At 43.4% G+C, this 23,524-nt stretch overlaps 1 protein-coding gene across 1 annotated transcript in view; it reads left to right on the forward strand.

The window, feature by feature from the left end:
* Positions 1–23,524, forward strand: part of MED27 (mediator complex subunit 27) — a 254,521-nt gene that overhangs the window by 198,990 nt on the left and 32,007 nt on the right. Inside the window, exon 5 of the mRNA XM_075560588.1 lies at positions 20,742–20,849. Coding sequence (XP_075416703.1) covers positions 20,742–20,849 — 108 coding nt within the window. The remainder of the gene's footprint in view (positions 1–20,741; positions 20,850–23,524) is intronic.

The raw sequence follows: 23,524 nt of genomic DNA on the forward strand, positions 1-23,524 counted from the left end.
TAAGTGAAGGCTGTCGGTGATGCTGTTACAAGACTAGGTTTTTCAGAGGCTTATAATGTACCCATAAAAATGAATTTAGGAGTGAATCTTTGAAAGTTCTTGAACTGGGAGCAATTAAATGTCTTAGAGTTGATAGATTTTTATCTACAGTCTGTCAAGGAGCCATTTTCCCTCCGTGGAGCCTCCGTTGGTTTCCTCTACCACTAACGCAGGTCGAGAGTGTTCCAGGCTCTGGGACAAAGCAGAGGAGAGCGGAATGCTGTCTTGTTTTTGTGCTCTGGAGAGTAAAAGGGGGCCGGGGAAAGGGATGATTAGGATAAGGTGTAGTGTCAAACTGGAACATTTGGACGCGGTGACTGATTCAGTAGGCACGTTCTTTCTTTCCGTATCATAATGTAACAGTATTTCCCAAAGTGAATTTCTTAGAACATCCCCCAAAATACATTTTTTTAATTGTCAATTTGGTGACAGTTTACAGAGCAAGTCAGTTTCCCATTCAACCAGTCATACACATTTTGTTTCATGTCGTTGATTGCCACCTCCACAATGTAGCATCAATGTCTGTCTTCCTCCCTGTCTCTCTTGTTTCCATTCCTCCTTCCTTCCTGACCCTTCTGAACTTTGTCCTTGGCTTAAGCCCTGACGGTTTCATCTGAAGTGGTTGCTTATTGTAAGGAAGGCCATGTTATTGCTGTGGTTCATAGTCGATGCTCATTGCAGGGCCTGTCTAGGGTTTGGCTGACAGTGGAGCCATGGGGTGAGTTGAGTCACAGATCTGAAAGGTAACTGAGGGCCATAGTCTTGAAGTTCTGCTAGTAGTGTCTCTTCAACCAGTAAACCTGGTCTTTTTTTTTTTTTAGTTTTGTTCCACACTGTCTCTCTCTGCTCAGGACCTTCAAATGTGATCCTTCCAGACTGGTTGGCAGTGGCAGTTGGGCATCATCTGGTTCGTGTCACAAATCTTACTTCTGTAGGACTCATATCTAGTTGTGGGGTTGCTGGATCATAAAGTTATTTCTCATTCCAGCTTTGTAAGGAAGGGCCATGCTGTTTCCCACAAAGATTATACCATTGTACAGTTCCCACCAGCAGTCTGTGAAGGTTCCAGCCTCCCACCAACATGTGTTTCTGGGCTGTTTGGTTTTGTTTTGCCTTGTTTTTTAACTTGGCTGTTAGTGCGGGAGTGAAATGATATCTCATTGTTGTGTTTGGTATGCATCTCTCTAATGACTAATGGTCGTGAGCATTTCTTCATGGGAACACCTATACTTAAGGAAGATAATGCACACAGTAAGATTGATTTTTACTCATTGGTTAAATGAAATTAAACGAGTTCCTTTATTGCTAGTATTTCAGGGCTTACCCCGCCCCCATGCACTGTGACTCGTCAAGAAAAGGATATTGTAGGAATGCTGCCATGGACATGGTCGATCACAGAACCCCGTTGTCTAGAATGCACTGTGGCAGGTGGTCTTGAATTCCCAAATTCTTATTTTAAAATGGGAACCTCGGCAAGCTCATTGATACTGCCTTGATCGTACAATTTTATAGAGCGTTTCAGTTCCAAGCCCTAGTGGTTGGCTTAGCCAGCTGACTCCTCTCACAGCCTCAGGACCTCTAACTTTTGAAGTTTCAAACCAGTAATGCCATTGGCGCAGGTAGGGCAGTTGGACATCTGTACATCTGTGTGTGTCTGTATTGGCACATGATGATACACAATAGGCGTTAATGCTTAGGGAAAGACGAAAAATAGATAGAAGATGAAGACTGTTCTAGTAAATGACATTTTTCCTGAGGGAATTTCATGTCCTTACACAGTTCCTGGTACCTAGGAGGGGCTCGGTTAAAGTTTATTGTTTACCGCATAGGTGCTCTGAGATCTTTGTCAGAAGATTATATGCAATGTTATGATATGCCATCATAGTCTCCTAGTTAATTGCCAAGTGTATGTAATCTTACACACCATCTAAAATCAAAGTTTAAAACAGAAGAACATTTCTTTTCCTTCAAATAACAGCTGTCTTTTGCGTAGGAAAATCTCTACCACCTTGCCGCAGAATGAACGGTCCTGGCCGTTATTGTCCCAGCAGTGGGACTAGATAGGAGCTGACTGATCCAAACCCTCCCTCTGTCTCTCGTGGAGCCAGCGACAGAACGCTAACGAATGTACGGGGTGAGGTCTGCTATGACGGGCCCGAACTGACCCATAAGAGGGGTGAGGCTGCGGTTAAAACCCTTGACCCTGACGTCATTAGCTTGGACCACCTGAGCCACTAGCATTTTCATTACGGCACTATCCCTGTCGTACGGCCGAAGTTGTTCTCCGCCTACGTAACAGTTGTGTGTTTCCACAGTCCCCTCCCCTGGCAGAAGACGGGTCGTTACCCACAGGAGGGATCGCTAGCTTACCTTTAATATGGGGCAATCATTTCAAGCACTTAATTTGTGTTGACTCTTTATTGGAGCACTATTGCAATTAAGTTAGATTAATGAAAGGTAAATTCCAGTCTATACGTGGAGGGGAAAAAACCTCTTGTAAAGATCCTAATTAGTATGTATGTTTATTTAGCCTCTCATGGTTTAATTGCATCCCATCTTGCTATTTACAAACAAGCATCATTAAAGAATAATGAGTGTGTGATGAGCATTAATACAGCCGGAAGATGAAGCAACTGCAGGCTGGTAGGGAAAGGGCAGGACGCACGGACAGCGTGCTGGTTTGTGTTATTCTCGCATGAAGGAGAACGCAAACCGATCCTGTGAGCAGTCCGTGAGGGGAGGACAGAGCCGGCATTATGCGAGGCCGCAGCTTGTCCTCTGACAGCAAAGAGTGGGGCTGTTTTTAATTTGCTCCTGCAATGTAATCTATAAAAGTGAACACACACACACAGTTCCCATCAGCCTCCTAGGATACAGAGAAAGCAACCCCAAGAGGCAGCTTTCCCCATCTCCAGGCCCTTCAGCAACCTCCTTTTTTTTTTTAATATCAAATGTAAAATAAATTGAAAACTAGGTTTATGATGTTTCAGTGGCACGCCTAATAGCACATTCCAATTTTACGTAATTTACTGTCGTTCCTTGGAGTTACAAAGCAATTTTGTTTCCTTTAGACGGATGCTTGATCATTTATTTTATATTACCGCCTGGTTTAAAGGTAGAAAAACGGAGATTCCAAACCGAGCAGCAATGGAGCAGCGAGGAAAGGGAACAGTACAAAGAAGCCCGTGATGATTTTACCGTCTTGTCATTTGTTGCATACTTCTTTAAGTCCTGGTATACAAGAACCCTTTCTCAGTAGTAGGGAGTAAAATGTGGGCCGTCTAACCCACAGCCATTGCATCAATCCCAACTCATAACGACCCAGTAGGTAGGAAACCTGAGGCTTCCCAGACGCTGTCTTTTCAGGAGCAGGCTATCTATGTTGTCATTCTCCTGAAGAGTGGCTGCTGGGTTTGAACTGCTGGCCTTGCAGATAGCCGCTTGATGCTTACTTCTCAGCGCCACCAGGGTTCCTATGTAGAAGGAGATGTTGTACATCTAAGAAGGAAATGTCACAGAGTCATTACGGTATACAGCTTAAAAGAATCGAAGTAGCCTATTAAATCCCCGTTCCTCAGTTTCCCTTTATATTATGTTTATCAATGCAAATAGTTTTCTATATGCATGCTATATAAATGCAAATTGTTACTATTCAAACTATTAAAACCTTAGCTTTCTCTAGGGATTCCTGGGTAAGTCCAGGGGTTTAATTTATTTAAAATTGGGTTATAGGAATTCACAGTTTTCAGTACACTTTATGTTTTTCTTCAAACAAACTACAGTTTAATTTTAAACTACCTTAAATAGAAGCAACAGCAAAAAGTATTTTGGGTATTCTAACTACTGCATGTATTTAAGGACACAGATAGCTGCATTATCAAACAGGAGAAAACCAGACAGGGTGTGGAAATGTCTCTGGTTGTTGTTAACTTGCAACTGTTCCATTTTCAGCTCGCAGAACTGCGGGGCCTATTTTCCCATTCATATTAATTGAATTTTAAAGTGACCTTGTCTGTGTATTGATTTGAATTAAAATTTTCTATGTCAAGGTCAAGTTGGCATGTATTCTACAGACGAAATTTTAAATAAACCAAGTGCAGCCTAACAGGCTATCAACCAAAGAAGTGGAGATGTAACAGGGGCAGCGTGTCACAGAGGGCCCAGGCTCCCATTGCAGGCCAGCTGACAAGTGTCAGTTTAGGTGGAGCCAACCTGCACCCATTCTCAAACCTGCCTCATCAAGGAGGCGGTTCCACTTTAAGTCCAGAGATCCACCTTTCCCAGCAAGAAAACTCTTGAACGCCCCCAAAGCCCGCACTAGTGCTCCCCAAGAGCGTGGGTTCCCAGTGAGGTTCACCTAATCTGAGACTCATTTGAGGCCACTTTAAGAAAGAGGGCCTGTTGAGTGTTCATATAAATGAACTGTCTCCAGATCAAACCTTATCTTTGAGTCCCAGTCTTGGACCTTACCCACTTCTCTACTTAGATGCTTTAAAAATAGCTTAGTCAAAGGAACATGATTTAGCCCTTCCCTGCCAACCCCCAACCCTCCCCCTTTCTTGCTCATCTCATCTCTGTAAATAGGAAAACCATCTACCCAATGCTCAGTCAGAAACCTAGACACTTCCTTGGTGACCCCTTTTTTTCTAACCCTTTTATATCCAAGCCATCAGCAAATCATGTCAGTTCCACCCTGGATCTGTGCGCTCTTACCTTCTCTTCTGCCACCGTCATCTTTCTTATGGCTTACCACCTCTGTGTGAGTCCGGGTAGACTAGAGAAACAAATTCATAGACACTCATATGTGTATAAGAAAGAACTTTATATAGAAGAGCAGTTGAATATTGAGAAAACATCCCAACCCAGTCCAGATCAAGTCCACAAGTCTGATATTAGCCCATATGTCCGATACCAATCTATAAATTCCTCTTCAGACTCACCCAACACATGCCATGATGCCAAATGCAGGAAGATCACAGGCCAGTGGGGTAGAAAGTCTTGTGGATCCAGTGGCAGTGTAAGCATCTCAGTGCTGGCATGGGTCTCCACGTGGCTCCTCCAGCCCAGAGCTCAGGCTCCATCAGCATAGCTGATTGACAGGCTAGACTTCACCCCTTCGCTCAAGTTGTCAGGAGATTATGTAACTGCCGTGACTTCTGAGGTCTCCCCATTTCTCCACAGAGCATGCATGGAACATACTCTCCTCTGCTGAAAACTCCACTGGCTCTCTGCTCACCTAGACCAGTGGTTCCTAAAGTGGGCGGTAGCACTCCGTGGGTTCCTGGACCAGTCTAGGGGCTGCAGATACCTATGCTTTATCCTGGATTATGGGCTATCTCAAAAAAGAAAATAACTTACTGCCATCAAGTTAATGCTGACTCATAGTGACCCCCCAACCCCCCTTCGGGATCAGAAAATGCAGCAGTAAAAAGCCCGGTCTTTTTCCCTCTGAGCTGCTGGTGGTTTCCAAGGCTTAAGCACTATACCATCAGGGCTCCTGGATTATAATGCCAAAGTTTTTAATTGGGAAGATACTAAGTAATTTTTTTTTCTGAAAAGGGGGTGGTAGGCCAAATAAGTTTCGGAGCCTATTTATGACCTAGGCTAAAATCCTTAAGAGCATCAAAATACGGGCTTTTCATGATTGCTGTGCCTGCACTGTCCTGCTTGCCTCACTGACCTTTCTGTACCTCAGACCAGGTGTTTTCCACATGCTTCTCTCTCGGCCTGGCCTGTTCTGCCCCAACACCTTGCATGGACCAACTTGATCTCTCCCCGTAGTTTTCAGCCAAGTCTGAATAAATCGCCTTTCTAGCTTGGTAGTCTTCGTAGTTCCATATTGATGGAATCATTTTTCGTTTGTTTGCCAAGAATACACACCCCGTGAGAGGAACAATAGCGTTTCGTTCACTGCTGTTTCCAGGGCACATGTGATTGTCATTAGTTGCCCCTGGCACATGCCCCAAACCCAGATGGCAGTGGTCATCGAGTCAATTCTAGCTTATAACAACCCTAATAAGGCATCTCAGACTATACATCTCTGTAGGCGCACCTAGTCTCCTCTCACTCCCTCTGATGAGCTGGTGGGTTGGAGCCCAGACCTTTGGGCTAGCAGCCCAGAGCTTACCCAACAGTGCCAGCGGGAGTGCTGCCATTCCAGATCAAACTCCAAAACCAGACTCACTGCCACCAAGTTGGTTCCAACTCAGCGGCCCGAGAGGACGAAAGAGGACTGCCCTGTGGGTTTCCAAGAGCGGAGCTTTGTGAGAGTAGAAAGCCCTGTCTTTCTCCTGCAGGGTGACGAATGCTTTCGAACTGCCGACCTTGTCACTAACAGCATACCGAAACTGGTTACGCCACCAGCGTTCTTCTCCATTGAGAGAGGGCAGGCACTTAATACCTATTTCTGTTAATTAATGTGTGAACGATTGAGTGATCTAATCGACGTGTCGCTTTTTTCACACGCAGATGTTGCCTACATGTTTTCCCTTTACATTTCTGTCTTGTTTGTTTTCTTCGTAACTCTTTTGCCCGATTTTTCCTTTATATATTTATTGATTGCTAGTTTCTATGGCTAGACTGTCAGCTCTGTTTTTAACTTTTTATTGTGAATGAGATGGTGGTTTGTAGCGCAGATCGTCAGATTCACTCATTTCATTCCAATTCATCCCTGGCAATCCCCTCAGTGTACCAAAATGTTTCCCACCTCCTCCTGGTGATTTGTCTCCGTTCCTCCTTTTTCCTCGTCCTCTGCGGTACTGACTATTCTAACCCAAACATGAGCCCCAACCTGAAGGGTGACTGAGGGCCAGCATCTCGGGGGCTCCACCACTCTGTCCCAGCAGGTGCCTGGTCTTGTATGATTTGGAGTTTTGTTCAGCATTTTTCTCCCACTTGGTCCAGAACCTTCTAACATGATTGTTTTCATAGCAGTTGGTGGCAGCTGACCACCATCTAGCTCGATTGGCCACAGGGTCGTGGAGAATGATGTTTGCATGGGGCATTAGTCCATTTTATATGCAATTAGTAGATATTTGTTGAGTCGATGGGTGGAAGGGAGAGGCATCAGTCTGTCCCTCCCTCCTTTCCCCAGCCCTTTGTACTTCTCTTTTCCGGCCTGGCTTTTCCTTCACACGGTAGTACTCTCTTTCCCTACCTATTCACCCCCATGCTATCCACAGTCTGCAGAGAGGCATTTAATTGGCCCAGCCCAGAACAGTCACCTTGTGGAACAGAGCCTTCTGTGTGCCAGCCACCACAGTGGAGGGTCACCGCAGAGCATGAACCTACCTCTCTTTCAGCTGGTTCCACCCAAGCTTGGAGACAACAGCTACTTCCCGTGGTGCCAGGTAGTCTCAGGGTATCAGGAACATTCTGTGAGAATTCTTTATTGGCTGTTGAGGATTCATCTTCAAATCTGTTCAGAGAATCTTGACATTTTTACTATGCTGATAGTTTCTCATTGTAGGTTAACCTGTATGCCACTTCATACACATGAATCATTTTGGAATTAGGATTTCTATACAGGCGTTGACATTAGTTCTGCACTTTTTTTTAAAAGAAGGGCTACATGTTGTGCTGTGTGTGTGTGTGTGTGTGTGTGTGTGTGTGTGTATATATATATATATATATATATATATATATATATATATATATATATATATATATATATATATAGAATGAACTAAATTATGATTTAGGGAGATTTTTTATAAACCTTCAAAGGAAGCCCAGAGGCAGCATAAACAAGGCTTCTCAGTGATATTTTCATTTTCTTACATTATGTGTGAACTTTTGCTGTTTGGGAGAAACATGGGATTTGAAGATTGTGAGGAGAGAAAAATTGTACATTTACTATAAATGAAGGTTGTTTCACGAGCCTTGCTTATCTTGAAACTTTTTCATGAAACTTGGAAAATGGGTTAAGTACTCCCTGATGACATGTTCCTTTGGCCAGAGAAATTTTGCATTCAGAAGAGATGAATGAATCCAGGAAAATCAGAATATGCCCACATTGTTACCATTGAAAGTTCATGACGCAAATGATTCCAATCCGCCCATCAGTGGAACAAGCTCTCTTAGCAGGTTGGGTATTTGTAAATAAGGTTTTTAATGGGCAACAGTGGTGTTTGTCGTAACTGCCACGTAGTGCATGCCCACTCGCTACCACTGATTTCTGACCTGGACACTTGATGTCACCAACTCTCCAGACAATATAAAGGAGCCTGTTTTAGAGATGAGAGAACTTATAATTTCCCCAAGGCCACCCTGCTTGGTACGTAGCAAGGGCAGAATTTAAACTTGGATCTCTGGCCCCAAAGCCTTGGCTCTCCCGTGCTCCTTGTTAGCTTCTACTGTGGTGACTGCAGGAGTAACTTAGTGTGCCCACTGGCTTAGCCCTTTCCATGCTTTAACCGGAGTGCCCAGGAGCTTCACCTATGCTCTAGGGTTTCCGTATCACGGCAGCCCCTGTGAGACCTTATCTGGGATTTCTGGACAAGAAAAGGGGGTCAAAGAAGTGAATGATTTGTCCAAGGTCACACAGCCAAGCAGATACAGAGCCAAGATCTCAACTCGGGTCTTTCTCCCCAAGTCCACAAGGGGAATGCTAGTCTCCCTGCCTCCTTTTTTCCTGGGTCTTTACCCAGAGGACAGTAAATGTCACTTCTTGAGCCTGGAATGACTTTGGATCTCAAGTCTAGTCCATCCATGGGAGTCCCTTTCCATCTCACTTTTGCTTTCCTATATGGTACTACATTACATGGCACTTTATCAGTGGGCACACAGCTTCCAGCTGGCCGGTTGAGCAGGGAAGAGCCTCAGTGTCAGCTTTGACAATCCCTCCGTGTGGCCTCCTGGTTTCCCAGTCACACAGCCCCCTTCTCTTTTTATGATTTGGTGAGTGCCCAGCCCTCTGCAGTGCTAGTAGCCTCCCCTGTCAAGACATTACAGACAGCTTATCCTTTCTACCTCAACTCTGCCAGAGGCTCAGCCTTTCCGAGTCCGTCTGTCTCAGTGTGTGCTCCTTGTTGGCTGTATCTGCTTTTACAGTTTTCCTAGAAAGAAGCAGCAGCCAGTCTCCCTCCCTTCCTCTCAGTTTTGCTGCTGCAGCTTTTCAGAGCCTGCTGTTAAGAGAACAATTCCACCCGGCACGAGTCTGTCAGGACTACACACACCTAGCAGCTGTGCGGAATCCAGAATGCTAACTTTTTTGAATAGGGCTAAAATTAGACAAAACAAGTACATTATGAGCATCTTGTGGATGGGGTCCGAAGGGTGGACATAAAGCCATTTGTGAGGAAAGCCAGGAGTCTTGGGAAGCAAGATTTCGAACCACAGAGAAGATGCCTGGGCAGGCTCTGTGGTCACCATTTCTTGTTTCCCTCTCTCACTTAGAGCTGCCAGTGTGCGGTCACGGACCAGGCATGAGATGAGGCATTCGCGAGGTCTGGCTTCGGACCTTGTGTGGTAAAGCCGCAGCCTTGGATAGATAAACCTTACTTCCCTTTTATTCTGGGTGAAAATAAAATACCTGCCCTGAGCGCCTCACGGGGTTCGTAGACAGAGGAGATAACCGTGCCTTCCCGTATCTGCAACTCCTCCCTGGTGTGGACCGGGGCTGGGGGGGTATTCATTTGCGTCACTTCAGGGAACGATAGCCAGGAGGCAGTGAAAAGTTTGATGGTGATTGCTGGATGTTTCCCTCAGACCACATCTAAGAACATCTTGGAGTGTTCCATGAACACCATTTGGCGGAGCGCTTTCTCTCCAATCAGTTTCATTCTTTCAAAATCTGTAGTCATCGATTGGGTGTGAACTAGTCATTTCTGATCTTGCCAGTCATTGCAGTGAGGCAGCTCTGTTCTCCCTTAACTCTCCCACCAGCACTCAGTGAGTCCCCCTGGAGGTGGTCGCGCTTACACACCCTCTTGTTTTTTCAGACATGTCAACTTCATCTTCGCCTTTCAGGTAGGAGCCTGTATGCTTCTCATCCTCTCCAGGCCTCAGTTTTCCCTTTGAAAATAGGGGAGTTGGACAAAATGACTCTTTAAAATCCTTTTCAATTCTATGAATCCCTGACCCTGTCCAGTGCTCCACATAATGCAAAAACACTTATTTACTCAATAAATAAATGCTTACTGGAGCATTTCCTTGAGTCCATTCTTAAGAGTACAAAAAAGGAAGGTTCTAAGTACTGTACTCAGAAAACTCTTCATAAATGCCATCTTGTGACTTGCCTGGCTGTGCTGTCCTGGTTAGGTGCTGTGAGTCGATTTTGACATGTCCCAGCCCCGTGTGTCAGAGTAGCACTGTCCCATAGGATTTTCTAGGCTGTGACCTTCATGGGGGCAGATTATCCAACCTCCTCCCACTCAGGGTGTCTGGGTGGGCTCAAACTGCTAACCGCCAACCTTTGGATTAGTAGTCAACCACTTTACCATTATGCCTCTACTCTTTTTCTTGCCCTAAACCACCCCCGCCTTTTAAAAAATTATTTTCCCCCTTGGACTAGCAACAGAGTAAGAGTGCCCCCATAGAGTTTCCAAGGCTGTAAATCTTCATGAAGACAGACTGCCACCTCTTTCTCCCAAAGAGGGGCTGGTAGTTTCAAACCTCTGGCCCATCAGATGTCACATGCCAGCACTTAACCACAGTGCCACCGGAGCTCCTTTGTCTACAGTGGGGCAGGCAACTGCTCAAGAGAAGACCACCAGTTTCTGCCCCAGATGCCCGCTCCGAAGCTGACCCTGGCGGGGCCTGGGTAACAACAGCATCTCTAAATGTACTTCTCCGGAAGGGTGAGGACCCATGTGGGAGGCTTCCTTTTCAAGTGCACCTTGCTCCTTTTCAGAAAGCTTTCTTTGACTCTCTTACAACATTGCCATTTGAGCACTCACAGGGACAAAGTAGGGAGTGAGCTCTTTGGAAATGTGCTGCTTAGAAAAGGTGTTACCTTGGCAACAGCAAGCCCGCTTCATTACCAGATGGCATTAGCTTTTTATTTGTGGTATCCCGTAGCAGTTGCCAGGAACCAACCCTTGTCAGTGAGTGTTTTGCTCCATGCCCAGAGCTGGCTAGCTTGGAGAAAGAAGTTAGATGGCTTGTATATGGGGCACTGCCCTATCAGGCTACCAAAAGTTCAAGGTCACTACTGCCTAGTGCCTCCTACTACATCAGAAGTAGGCACATTCCACATAGATGCAGGTATGACTAATTGTCAAGTGCTGCTAGGACTGGGGGGAAACAGTAGAGAACACACACATTAACTTCCATCCTAATGGTGGGCCTGCAACGTCTCATATTACTCCTTCCAGCACACCATGTTCGGAAGAGAAAGAGCTCATGGCTCCGGGCCCTGTTGTGCACTAAATGCCTACCCAAGGGGTTTGCGTGGACTGTCTCACTGGATTTAGTACCCACCATGCCCCTCCACATCCCCCGCCAAAGCTGAGTAAACAGGCAGAAGAGGTCTTGCCCTCTGTCACACTGCCTAGAAATGGCAGGTGTGGGCCTGCAGCCCAGTCCAAGAGGACAACCATTTGACCTTCACACTAAATAGCCTCCTCTGGCTCATTCCTCCCGTGTAACTTCCTATCTTTCCCTCAACTGCCCTTATCCTTAAGGTCCGTGGGCAGACTGTGCTCAGCAGAGGACGCAGCTTTGTTCATCCTTCAGGGCCCAGGACAACTGTCAATCACTCGCGGCAGTTTCTCTTTAGCCCCAGGTATTACAGCTGGAAGGTAAAGTAGCATACTTGGCGAGTTCATTTTAGGCAGCCACAATCTGGGTTCAGATTTGATGTAATTAACTCCAAAACATTTTACCTTGCTTCTGCGAAGGGTTTGGACCATCTAACAATAACTACCGTATATATAAACTTTTGGTGACTGAAGTGAAGGCTTATGGCAGTGATAGGTGTTTTCCATTCAATAATGTATACACATTTTGTTTCAGCTCACCCATTTTGGTCTCCCTGGTGTAACATATCTCCCGGTGTTTCTTATTTCCAGCCCTCTGTCTTGATGTAAATGCTTTCCTTTGGACTACCTTGCCCTTTAGTGAGTGTGTATTAACGCCAGCCCCCGTGCCATGTGAAAGTGCACTGTCTTCTTCCCTCTTCTCTCAGGATTTATTTCAATGTCTCCACTTAGACATAACTGATGTTCAGAGAAGGCAAGTAACCAGGCCAAGCTTTCCGGAACCAAAGCCGAGATCTGATTCCAAATTGCCAGTTCCAACGCCAGAGGCTTGAGGACGTAAATGTGCGTATGTAGTTTCATTTTGACCATGTTGAAAAAATCTTTTAAAGCCATGAATCTATGCATATTCAACTGCTCTGAGCATCAGGGTCCTTTCTGGCTCTGTGAAAAATAAGAAATGACAGACTTCTTAGTGATTTACAGATTTGAAAGCACATAGAAAGATTTCACTATACTAAATCCCCATAAATAGTATGATTAAAACTCACTGCCAAAGGGAAAAAAAAAACTCACTGCCATTGAGACAATTCCAACTCATAACAACCCAATAGAACAAGGTAGAACTACCCCTGTGAGTTTCTGAGGCTGTCACTCTATAGGGGAGTAGAAAGCCTGTCTTTCTCTTGAGGTGCAGCTGGTAGTTTTGAACTGCTGACTTTGCAGTTAGCAGCCCAATACATAACCACTGCATCACAAAGGCTTCTATATAAATAATATGAGGAAGCTTCAAATCTTTAAATACATTTCCCACCAACTTTCTGAAGCCTTCTCTTGGGCCTATATATTATACTGTCTATACAAAGGGACTTCAACAAATTGGTGGAAGAATGGAATCAAAAAGTAATGGGATTTTCAACATGAGCTTTTCGAAACCCTCTTCATCTATATTGCCAGTTTTCGGTCACAGAAACCCTGTGGAGCACTTTTATTTGGTCTCAGCTATTGGGAGACTTCGGGTGAGCATCGCACGTTTGTACACCTGACCTGGTAGGAGGAGAATACAGGTAGAGGCGGTGATGGGGACAGAGGGCGTGTGAGAGACTCAGAAAACTCTTCCAGAGGAGTGGTGGCACACTGGAGGGCTCTCTCTTCTTTGTACTAGAAAAGGAGGGAAGCAGCGCTAACCTGTCCAAACTTACTCTCTCCTAGATTGTGGTCTTCAAATACCTTTTCACATGGAAAATTCCCAGAGCTACTAGAAGGAACAGCTGATTGAAGACCTCTAGCAGAAAGTGTCCAAGGCAGGCCTGCAATGCCTTCTACTAAATAGCAAGGCAGCTAGAAAACGACCAGGAGTGTGACAGTAGGACCCAGGAGCCAACTCGAAGCAGATGCCATAAATGAGACAATTCGAACATCAATAATAATCCCATCAGATACAAGCACATCTAAAATGGTTACATCTATGGGTTTATAATAATGTTGCCCACTGCTGTTGAGTCCATTCCAACCCATAGGGACCTTTGAGGCCAAGTAGGACAATGGATTTCTGCAACAAGAAATCTTTAAGGAAACAGTAGCCTCATTCTTCTCCCTCAGAGTGGCTGGTGGCTTTGAACCGCCAACCCATAGCAGCACCAGGGAGCCTTATAATAAAATTAGAAAGAAAATTAATCTATGTATATTGGAAAATAACTAGTGAACCAAAGTATTGTCTTGAAGTCTGGTAAATTAAGGAAAGGTATCCAAATTCCTGAAGTATATTTTAAAACTCTCCCTTTGGTTAACTAAATAGATGGGAAAGGAGCATCTTTATCAAAGTATTCTAGGTAGCATCTGTTGTTGTTTGGTGCCACCCCGTCAGTCCCACCTCCTGGCTACCCTGTGTACAACAGACTAAAGCACTGCTCGGTCCTGTGCCATTGCCCACAAGCCTTCTTATGTGTGAGCTAGTGTAGCCACTATGCCAATCCAGCTTGTTGAAGATCTCTTTCTCTTCTTCACTGACCTCGATTTTAACAAGCAGATAGGATGTCTTTTTCTAGGGACTGGTCTCTCTGGACAGCATGTCCAAAGTGCTTGAGACAAAATCTCACCACCCTTGCCTCTAAAGAGAATTCTGGTTGTACGTCTTCCAAGACAGATTTGTTTGTTCTTTGGGCAGTCCATGGTACTTTCAATAGTCTTTGCCAGCACTACAGTTCAAATACATTGATTCTTCTCTGGTCTTCCTTTTTCACTGGCCAACTTTCATATGTATACGAGGCAATTGAAAATACCATGGTGTGGGTCAGGCGCACCTTAGTCTTCAAAGTAACGACATTGCTTTTAAACACTCTAAAGAAGTCTTGTGCAATAAGTAACTGTAGGAGGACAGTAGCATTGGTTTACTACCATCTAGAACCCTTAATGAATTAATAAGTCACTAACTGAGTATCACAAACTGACAGACAGGTAGACCTTGTGTCCAGTCTATGGGTAGATTATGACACTAATATGAAATCATTTTACAAAAAAAATGTGTGTATATGTGTGTGTGTGTGTGTGTGTGTGTGTGAGAGAGAGAGAGAGAGAGAGAGACTAATCTGATCTAACTACCAATTTGCAGAAAGTACAGAGTAAGTTAGAACATGTTGAAGTATACCACCGGGATGCCATCAGCAAAAGCCAGACTCCAGAAAATGGAAAAAGAACCATCTAATTTCTTCAACCAAAAAGTCGGGGGGGGCTTAGAAAGGGGGTTACCTTGAACTTAGGAGAGACTTTTTAGCCATGTCAACCAATCACATTGTGTGAACCATGTTTGCATCCTACTGCAAGCAAACTTTGTAAAAAGTGGCATTTATGAGACAGTTGGAAATTTGAATATTGACCTGGACATATGCTAACACAGAAGATTTCTTCTTGTTGTTCTGAGTGTGGTTGATATGGTAGTTGTGCTTTTTTGTTCTACAAATGCTTACCTTTTACCGCTGTATTCTGAAATGTTCACAGATGAAATGATATATGTGTTTTATGATAACGCAGGAAGGGAAAAGTAGTTAGAGGTGCAGGTGAAACAGGTCAGCTGATCACTATTGAAGTTGGATGGGTCCATGAGGGTTCTTTATACTATTTCATTTATTGTTGTAGTCGTTTAAAAATGTCCTATACTAAGAGGTTTGAAACAATGGATTTCCTTAGGAATGATCAGTAGCCACATGTGCTAGTGACTATCCAGTGATGGATAGGTAGACTGTTTCCACCACACTAAACCTTCTATTGGATAGCTTTCCACTCTATGCCTGACTTCATGTAGTAGAAATACGGAGGGATAGGGGTACACGTTAATGACATCACAAGAAAGCAGATAGACATGTCTAGAATATAGCACTGTTCTAGGTTAAAAGAAGCGTAAGTATATTTTAAAGATATAACAACCAAATGTAAAATATGGATTTTGTTAGTATACTGATTTGAGCAAATCAACTTCAAAATATTTGAGCCTTAAAAAAAAGTCAACTTTAGTATGTAAGGGGGTTAGGCGGATTGGATAGAATTGAGTTGGTTTTGTTATGATTTATTAACAGCCGCTACTGATAAGAACAGAGTATAGTAGGTGTTATAATACATGTATTTTAACTTTCCTGGTTGGCATGTGATTGGCATTGCCCCTGTGGTTACCAATTTGGTAGATAGTATCAAAATCATTTGGGGCTGTTTGCCCAATAATTGCAATTCTAAAAATTTGTCTTCAGGAAATAACGCCAAATTTAGGGAAAACTTAAAAACAAAAGTACACATTGCAGCTATAGTTATATAAGGAAAAATTTGGAAGCAAATTAAATATTTGAAGTAAAAGAATGGTTAAGGAAATTATAGTACATCCACTCAATAAATTACCATTTGTCATTTAGCGCTAATTTATGACAATAGCCATAAATCTTTGTGAGTAAAAAAATTGAAAGATATACTCAGAATATTATTGATAATTATCTTTAGATGGGAAGACTATAATTCTTTTCTTTTTTCTTCTAATTTTAGGTATAATGAACATATATTGCTTAACTCTTAGTATTTTTCATCTTTTAAAATACTTGGATTAACTTTAAAAAGCAAAGTACCGTGCATGCCAAGTTTTTCAGCACATTTTTGTGGTATAATAGGTGCCTTGGCTGATATTCGGGTTGGCTTATACTCAGGTATCTATGGTAGGTTTTTTTAAATTTCCTCTTAAGAAACTTCATCAGCTAAATAAAGCCAGTTAGATGTCTTGCTCTGTTTGGGGATCAATTGCTTAGTTAGCTTTTGAGCAAAGAGTATGAGAGTGTTCTTTGGTAGGAATTGGTGGCCCTGTGGAAGGCGGTTCCTGAACCTCCACTTGAGCCCCGGGAGAGGTCATTGGTGCCAGTGTTCCTAACACAGTGTAACATTGTAACGGGGTTGCCTTCCCGCCTTCCCTAGCAGCCTTCTTTCCTCACGTCCATCTCTCCTTCCTGCCTCCATTTCCTTGAAGGCAGATATTTGCTGATCCTGCTTTTCATAGTCAATTTACCATCCTCAAAGAGTGCTTTTTCAACGATCAGGGAAAAGTATTAACACAGTGTGGCAGCATGTAAAAGAAGCTACAGAAATAAGATGTTTTTATTACCATTCCTCCAAATGTGAATGAAGGTGTCCTATTTTTCTTACCATGCTTATACTCTGCATCAATTTAGGCATACGAAAATAGAGACATCACCCTAACACGTTAGGCTATTGAGGAAACCAGATGTTGGGCGTGTTCACTGTTACCCAGAGCTGATGAAGGGAGAGGTAGGTTGTGTGCTAGGACAGGCAGTTGTCAAAGCAAGACATGGGGGATAAGTAAAAGACGGTTGAAGGCGGCATACCCAGAAATGGATTTTGCAAGTTAAAGTTGAAGGAGCAGGATGCTGTGTGTGGCTGAGGCTCCCCCGGTCAAACTAGGATGGGAGGGCCAGGCATTCTTTTAGCCAAATTCTGTAATGTATGTCCAAGCCTCACTGGAACAACCCAGACCAAAGACTGTGAACTGGTTCTGTGCAGAGGTCTCTTCAGTGCAGTGAAAGCAAGTTAGAAACGTGAGAGCTACACGAGCCCAGAAGATAGGAACGTGCTGTTTTGATTCTTATTGCTGATCCTGCTCCAACTCCAACAAGCATGGCAGGTTACCTTTTCCCTGGTACATATTAAGCTGTCCTTTTTTTTTTTTTTTAATCCTTGATAAATGCTTATGTTCTGGGAGACTACCTGCAGTTCAATATGTCTCCAGGATTATGTTTATTCCTTGAAGTTAAAATTCTGCTCTTCTATTGTTTTGTGCCATTGAGGTGGTTCTACAACTTCTTGTCAATATACGACTGCAACCACTTTTTAACTGGCTTAAGCAAGATGCTATTTCTCTATGTTAGTATGATACTGTTTGAGAGTTTCCACCTACATTTTGTGGGATTACTTTTCTTTGGAATGAATACAAATGGGGGTCTCTTCTAGTTGGTCAGTTGGCCAGGTCAGTTGAATTTTTGCTTCCAACCTCACATCCATTTTATGAAATATTCCCATTGGTGTTCCATCCATTCCTGGAGCCTTGCCTTTGACCAATGCTGTCAGTGCAGCGTGGATTCTTCAATACCATCAATTCTTGATCATATGCTACCTCCTAAAATGGGTACCTATCAACCAGTCAGTCCTTTTTGGTCAAATAATTCTGTGTATTACCATCTATCTTCATTTGATGCTTCCTTGGTCTTTCACTATTTTGCCCGTAGAATCCTTCAATATAGAAGCTCAAAGCTGGACATGTTTCTTCAGTCTTTCAGCTTGAGACATGCCAAGCATGTTCTTTCCTTTAAGTTTCTCATTCAAGGTCTTTGCACATTTCATTGTATGCCGTTGTCTAGGACTGTCCTTTGAAATTTTCTGTTCAACTATTTAATTTCATTATTTCTTTCACTTCCTTTAGCTGTCCTCTGTTCAAGAGCAAGTCTCAGAGTCTCTTCTGGCATCCATGTGGTCTTTTCTTTCCTGTCTTTTTAATGACTTTTTGCTTGCTTTATGTATGCTGACCTTCCTGTCGTCCAACAACTTATCATTAGTGTTCAGGGTATCAAATCTGCTCTTGAGATGATTCCTGAATTCAGCTGGGTTATACTCAAGGTCCTACGTTAGCTTTCTTAGACTTGTTAAAACTTACTTCAACTTCATCTTAGAATTTGCTTCTGGTCTGTTCCGTAGTCCCCGCCTGCCCTTGTCCTGACTAATGATAGTGAACTTCACCGTTTCTTTCCACAGATCTAGTGGATAAAGTGTGTTCCATCCAGTGAGGTCCTCATATTTAGTCATTTTTATGTTGTTTAAAAAAAAGAGATATCTTCAGTCAATAAGTCATTGGTTATGCAGAATTATATTATGCCATCATCACCAAAGCTAAGGTCTACCTGACCCAAACTATGGTATTTTCAGTCATTTCATGTCCATGTGAAAGTTGAGTAAAGAAGACAAAGTAAGATAGATCCTCTTGCTTTTCATATGAACTGTGGTATTGGCAAGAATATTGAACATGCCAGGTACTACCAAAGCATCTGTCTTAGAAGTACAGTCAGAGTGCTCCTAAGAGACAAGGGCAGCATGTTGTCAGGAGAGACCAGTCCCTGAGGAAGAACAGCGTGCTCGGTAAAGTGGAAGGCAGACCCTCCCCGAGAGGGATTGGCAGAGCGGCTCATCAGTGGGCTCAAACATAGGAACCATCATGAGGACGTCACAGGACCCAGCGTGTGCGGTTCTGTTGCACATGGGTTGCTGTCGTCGGAACCAACTCAACAGGAGCCTAACAACAATCCAACTTTATTTCCAACTCGTGCATTCTAAAAATCAGTAATTATAAATGCATTTAATTATATGTTTGATCGATTTCAGACTACAAAAGTTAGTAAAAACCTTCAATTTCTTCAATTTTGGCAATAAGTGACTGAAGCACAAATTATGACTTATCCTGTCACTCACAGTGCTGTACTTCAAGATAGGTCTTGGAACGTTCTTTTTGACGATGAATGTGGCAGCATTTCTCCTTCAGTTTGTCATTCCCAGCTGGGATACAGTAACCCATATGACTGTCCAGTTCAAAATGGCCAACCCCAATCCATTTCCAAGCTATAGTGCCTCAGATAATCTCCAAGCAGTCCATTTCATTGGTTATGACTTCCACTTCTTCTCGAGTCATTCTTCATACATTATATGCTATGCTGACTAGTGGGGATCTGCAGCTGCTGCATCTCATTTCAGCAAGCTTTACAGCAGAGAACGCTGTAAAGTCGACTCCACTGGGACGCAGCTCTTCTCTCCTGGGGCATGTTTTGAGTGTCTTCCACGTGAGCCCTCGTCTACAGCGGACACTGTCTCAGACAACCTTCCACTGCTATTCATACGGTTTCCTGTGACTCGTTTAATCCGAGTAGATCACCAGACCCTTCTTAATCTATCTTAATCTAGAAGCCCCTCTGAAACCTGCTTACCAGGGATAATCTTGATAGCATTTGAAATGACAGTGGTGTGTCTTCCAGCATCAACAAGCCATCACAGTACAAGCCAATGGGCAAACAGTGAAAAATTAATTTACTTTCCATTCAATGAATTATTTGGTATTACTTTTCTGGTTTATACCAGCTACTGTAAGTGCATAGTTCAACCAGAGAATGTTTGTTATTGTCTCTCTTATGTTCTCTCTATTCTATAGAACTCGACACAGTTTGTGGATAGACATCAAGCCAAGACATAACACGAAAGCAAATGTCACTAAACCTATAGTACCACAATCATAGAACACCCTTTGAGGAAGTTAAGTTTTTAATACTTCCATTGGCATATAATGCCATTGCACATATGACACCATTTCATACGGCAGTCATACTGAGAAGTGTAACGTTATCACCCCAGTGGATTTCAGTACACGTTCATCTTTCTCATGCTAATTGTTGTTTGCTGCCCATTTTCCCCAACTCCCCTGCCATGCCCTAAGATAATTATTAATCCAATGACTGTTTCTATAAATTTCTCCACCCTGGATTTCAGATTCAAAAAATCATACAAAAATAAGAAACAAACAAAAAACAGGGGAAAAGAACATCGATAGAAAAGAAAGCAGAAAATATTAAAAACCAAATGGTCCAAAAGAGAGGTCAACTGATGTTATATTTGAACGTAGCTCCATCTGCCATAGCCGACTTTACAGTGATCTCCATCTGATAGCAAGGCTCACCAGAGGCTTAATCCACATGGGGCCCCGGCAAATGGACTTTGGGTTTCCACTGTCATCCCTAGCCTTCTGCAAATCTAGTGTTCAGAATTGAAGCTCTGCTGCCATACCCTCCTTTGGTTTGGGATTTTATTTACAGCCCTTGGTTCACACAGGCTAGTGTGCTTCTTCCATGTGCACTTAGGAAAATAGATCTTCTTCCTTTTCATTTGAACTGTGGTGTTGGCAAGAATATTGAACATGCCGTGGACTGCCAAACATATAGGTCTGTCACTGTCCACCTAAGTGTTGCTTAGGGGGAAAGCTAGTCTTACTCTCATTTCTTGATACCTCACGTAGGTGGGCGCTTGTTATGAAATGTTCTGTGGTGCTAACAGAGGAACAGCACCGTCTTCTCGCAGCGTGTCCTTTGAGTCATGCTTCAGGAACAGGATGCAGAGACGGTCATTTCTTGTACAGCTTTGCCCAACTTTGTGTGATTTGCACGCTCGAGTGTAAGCTTTCACGCTTGCTTGTGTGTGTTTTGACAGGTGACTTTGGGAAAGGTGTTGAAAGTGATTGTCGTCATGCGGAGCCTATTCATTGATCGAACAATAGTAAAAGGATATAATGAAAATGTCTACACAGAAGATGGCAAGGTAAGCCTTCCTGAGTCTTTGTTGTCGTTTTCCCTTCATTTCTGTAGTCAAGTCCAGACGAGTGACATTAAAGACTAGCAATCACAGCCGAGCTGATCGGCAAGCATAGCTGTGTCGGCATGAAGATAAACACTTTACAGAAAACCATGTCCTTCTCCCCGCTTGCATTTGTCATCAAGCTCCTGCTTTCCCCTCTAAGCCTGATGCCCTTTGTTGAATTTCTAATTTATCACCTTAGACCCCAGTTGCCTCATTAAATGTGTCTTCTGAGGAAAAGTCTAGCAGCACATCAGTAGCCCACAGTTCAGCATTTTGCTTTTCCTAGAACCATGAGGAAAATTCAAGTCAGTTTGACACACAACTTGATGACCATCTTTTTCCATGAAACTTCCAAGTAGTGCTCTGGAAGTTTTCTATCCACAATAGCAAAGGCTGAATAGCTGCTGTTGAAAAAAGAAAAGTTATGTCCATGGGTGGCTTGTTCCAAGTAAAGTTCACCCCTGGGAGCCCCTAATTTCTTTTGCCTGCATGCACTCCATATGGCTCTATAGAGAGCATCAGAGGATGCTAATGGGAGCTGACAGCCTTCATTTGTTTGCTTCCAAAGTGTAATGAGCACTCTGAGATTATTACCACCCCTCCCCCACCAGCACACACACACACACACACACACACTCACTCACTCACCATGGTCAGGTCCCAGCAATCTACCCCACTCTCTGGAGCTTTCCTTCTCCTCTTGAATCCCATTAAAATTGAGAGGTTTGTTAGTACTAGCACCCACCACCCAAAGGCCACATTATAATGAGGATAGCATAGTCTTCAAAAAAAGGTGATAAATGTAGCTTAGCACGTAGCAGTGTGTGTTACATAGGAGGTGTGACCCATAAAGTAATAGGGTTTGTGTTTTGAATAAGTAAGCCTACATTTTCACTTTGCACAGGAGTGGTGCTTAAGTGAAATGCTAGCCTTACCCCAATTTCTTTTAAATAGCCCATTAATAGCAAATCTTTCTTTGAAAGGAGACGGGGCGGGCAGGGGGGGCATTAAGAAAAACCCAAAGGTTTGGAGTTATATATGGAGAATAAAGTGGATAGTCAAGGCAGGTGTCCCTGTGTGTTTATGATGAAGAGACTGAAGACAATCCCCAAAGAGAAGGTGTAATTGTTCAGCAGCAGCAGAAGCCACTCTGGAATAGTGGCTAGCCTGCCAAGGAAGCCGTCAGTCAGTTCTTGCTGGTTCTCTCAAGGTCTGTCGCTTCATAGTCCTTCCAATGAGCCACAGCCCTTGCTCTCGCAGGACTTCCACGTGAATTGAGGAGATGGAGCCTAAATGCACAAAAGGCTGAAGAAGGACCAAACTCAGGATGCAAATGAACCATACTATGAACGTGATTACAAGAAGGAATGGGAATTTTCACCTACATTGCATTGTATTCTTCCATGGGGTGTTTATTTAACAGAATGTTTTACACTGCAAATGTCTGAAATAATTCTTGTAAAGCACTTAGCACTTTGCCAGCTAATAAAATACTCAATAAATGATAACAAGTCTTTGTATTCAGCACTTAAAACAAAGGAAGTAGAAAATAGTCCCATATATATGCTTCTAATGTTTTTCCGATTACTCTCCCTCAGCTATTTAAATAGTTCTTCTTACTCAAATGCCTCTTGATCCTAGCTTCCCCAGAGTCCTGCCTCCCTCTGTCTGTTCCTTGGCCACACTTGCTTCATGTGATGCCCACACAGAGATCATGCATGATTTGTCTCTAAAGCAGCTTCTCTGAGTAGTTCCTGGCTGGCAGTTCCTTACAGACCCTCCTGAATATAGCTCCATCCAATTTGTCTCCAACTAAACTCCTTATCTCTCCATAGAACGCAGTTTTCCTCCATAAATGCAGTGTTCCTTATCTTGGCTAACTGTGCCATCACCTAATTGCTCACATCACCCTCCCCTTATCTCTGTCTAGTCTGTCAGCCGGTTGGTTCTGGCAATTCTCCCTCTTAGATAGCTCTCAACTTGGGCCCTCCTGTTCATCTTCACTCCTTTCAGGTCCTCATTAGCGCTCAGCTGAATAACTGCACTCACCTTATCACTGCCAGTCTCGTCTTACTTTCCTCCCAGTCTGTCCTTTGCCTTGCTTCCAAGAGCAGACACAACTAAGCATCTCTTGCTTTTCCCCATCTCCTCACATTGCCTGGAGCAGCCATTCCCAAAAGAGGGAAAAAGAACATCAATAGCTGTTAGATACAAACCTGTCCATGGTCCAAAACTATGAGAAACACTCCTATCGGAAAAGTTCAGTAGATTTCTTTGCTATAAAAACTTGAGAGTTTTTAGTTTGCGTATGTCCCCTCTGGACTCTCCAAGAAGGATGTAGAAGTTTCCAAATGTATTTGGCCCACCCTATTTTCAGAAGAACAACAAATTGCTTAGCACCCTCTAACAATGAAAACGTCTGTGGTATAGTACATAATCCAGGAGAAAGTGTAGGCACCTGCTTTTGGCAGCCCGCAGACCGTCGCAGTGCTCCCCGGCAGCCCACTTGGGAGGCACTCTTGCTCTATTGCACGGGCATCTCCTAACTTTATTGAGCACCAAAGTCTTCTTTTCTTCTCCGCCTTTCTGTTTGGACCCTATTTTGACGATGGAATTTTGTAAACTAGACTTTTGGA

This window comes from Tenrec ecaudatus, chromosome 10, assembly GCF_050624435.1.
Source record: "Tenrec ecaudatus isolate mTenEca1 chromosome 10, mTenEca1.hap1, whole genome shotgun sequence".
Classification (NCBI taxonomy): Eukaryota; Metazoa; Chordata; class Mammalia; order Afrosoricida; family Tenrecidae; genus Tenrec; species Tenrec ecaudatus.